The sequence below is a fragment of the Micromesistius poutassou genome, assembly GCF_964030765.1.
Source record: "Micromesistius poutassou genome assembly, chromosome: 12".
In the NCBI taxonomy this organism is placed as follows: Eukaryota; Metazoa; Chordata; class Actinopteri; order Gadiformes; family Gadidae; genus Micromesistius; species Micromesistius poutassou.
Window position 1 is genome coordinate 4108191 of NC_140282.1, and position 1000 is coordinate 4109190.

Genomic DNA, 1000 nt, shown 5'->3' on the forward strand with positions numbered 1-1000 from the left:
TGATCACTCAGTGCAAACAGTATCGATGGCTACGCTTTCCACCGCTACTTTGTCTGCTAGCTTGTTTTGAACGGTGAGTTTAATAAAACCAGGGTTCCCACACGCCTCCCGTCCCATTACGGCGGTGTGAACGAGGACAGGCTAATGCTCCTCGTTAGTGGGGGGGGCTGTTGGCGCCCAGGGGGGCTTTTTCTCACTCAGATATAGATGTAAATAATGATACATCGCTGGTACACACAAGCCCCTTTCTTCCACTGCCCAATCCTCTCCCATTGACCTTGGCACTGATTGACACGGCGCTGGGTTTTTAACGAACGGTGGACCTTGGCCTCTGTGACCCTTGAACCTTTTCCTCCTTCACCATGGCAACGTTTGTCTCTTCCCTGCCCTCGCGGAAGGAGGCTCACCGTTTCATGAGTGAGTTGGCAGCCGTTAGTGTCGCCTGATTGAAGCCGTGTAAAGACCTGTATAAATAAACTCAGCAGATCTTGTTCCTCGCTCATCTTTATTTGCTCACCTTGCCATTCCCTCTTACCTTTGAAACCCCCCTTTGCCTTCCGGTCTGTGTGAGAAACGTTGCGTTTGCAGCTCTGTAATACCGTAGAGGCGGTGTGAGCGCACGGGGAGACGCACGCTTCGCCTCGAGTGGGAGGAACATGGTCTCAAATGCACAAATTCATAGAACCATATAATGAGTCAATTACAGTGAATTATACATGTTCAGGGCCCGCTGCAATTACTACACCTCTCCCTTCCTCACTGGCTGCATCTCATCAGAATTAGTCTCTCTCCTTTTACTCTCTCTTCTTACTCTAACTCCCAATATCATTTACTTCTCTCTGTTTTTTGTCTCTTATGTCTTTCTGCCATAGTCTCTCTCTCTCACTCTCTTTCTTCATAATTCTCTCTGACCCAGTTCTCAGGGTCTAATGGAAAGGCCTTTTGTAATTACTGTATCAGCGTTTAATTGGAACGGTATACAAAAAACACGCAGATTGAC

General features: G+C 47.9%; 1 protein-coding gene across 1 annotated transcript in view; it reads left to right on the plus strand.

Annotated features, from left to right (window-relative positions):
• Positions 1 to 362: 362 nt before the first annotated feature.
• The window catches only part of csmd1a (CUB and Sushi multiple domains 1a), a gene marked incomplete at both ends in the record, with an annotated part of 36962 nt that continues 36324 nt past the window's right edge, over positions 363 to 1000 (plus strand). Inside the window, one exon of the mRNA XM_084475890.1 lies at positions 363 to 417. Within this exon, the coding sequence (XP_084332016.1) occupies positions 363 to 417 (55 nt within the window). The remainder of the gene's footprint in view (positions 418 to 1000) is intronic.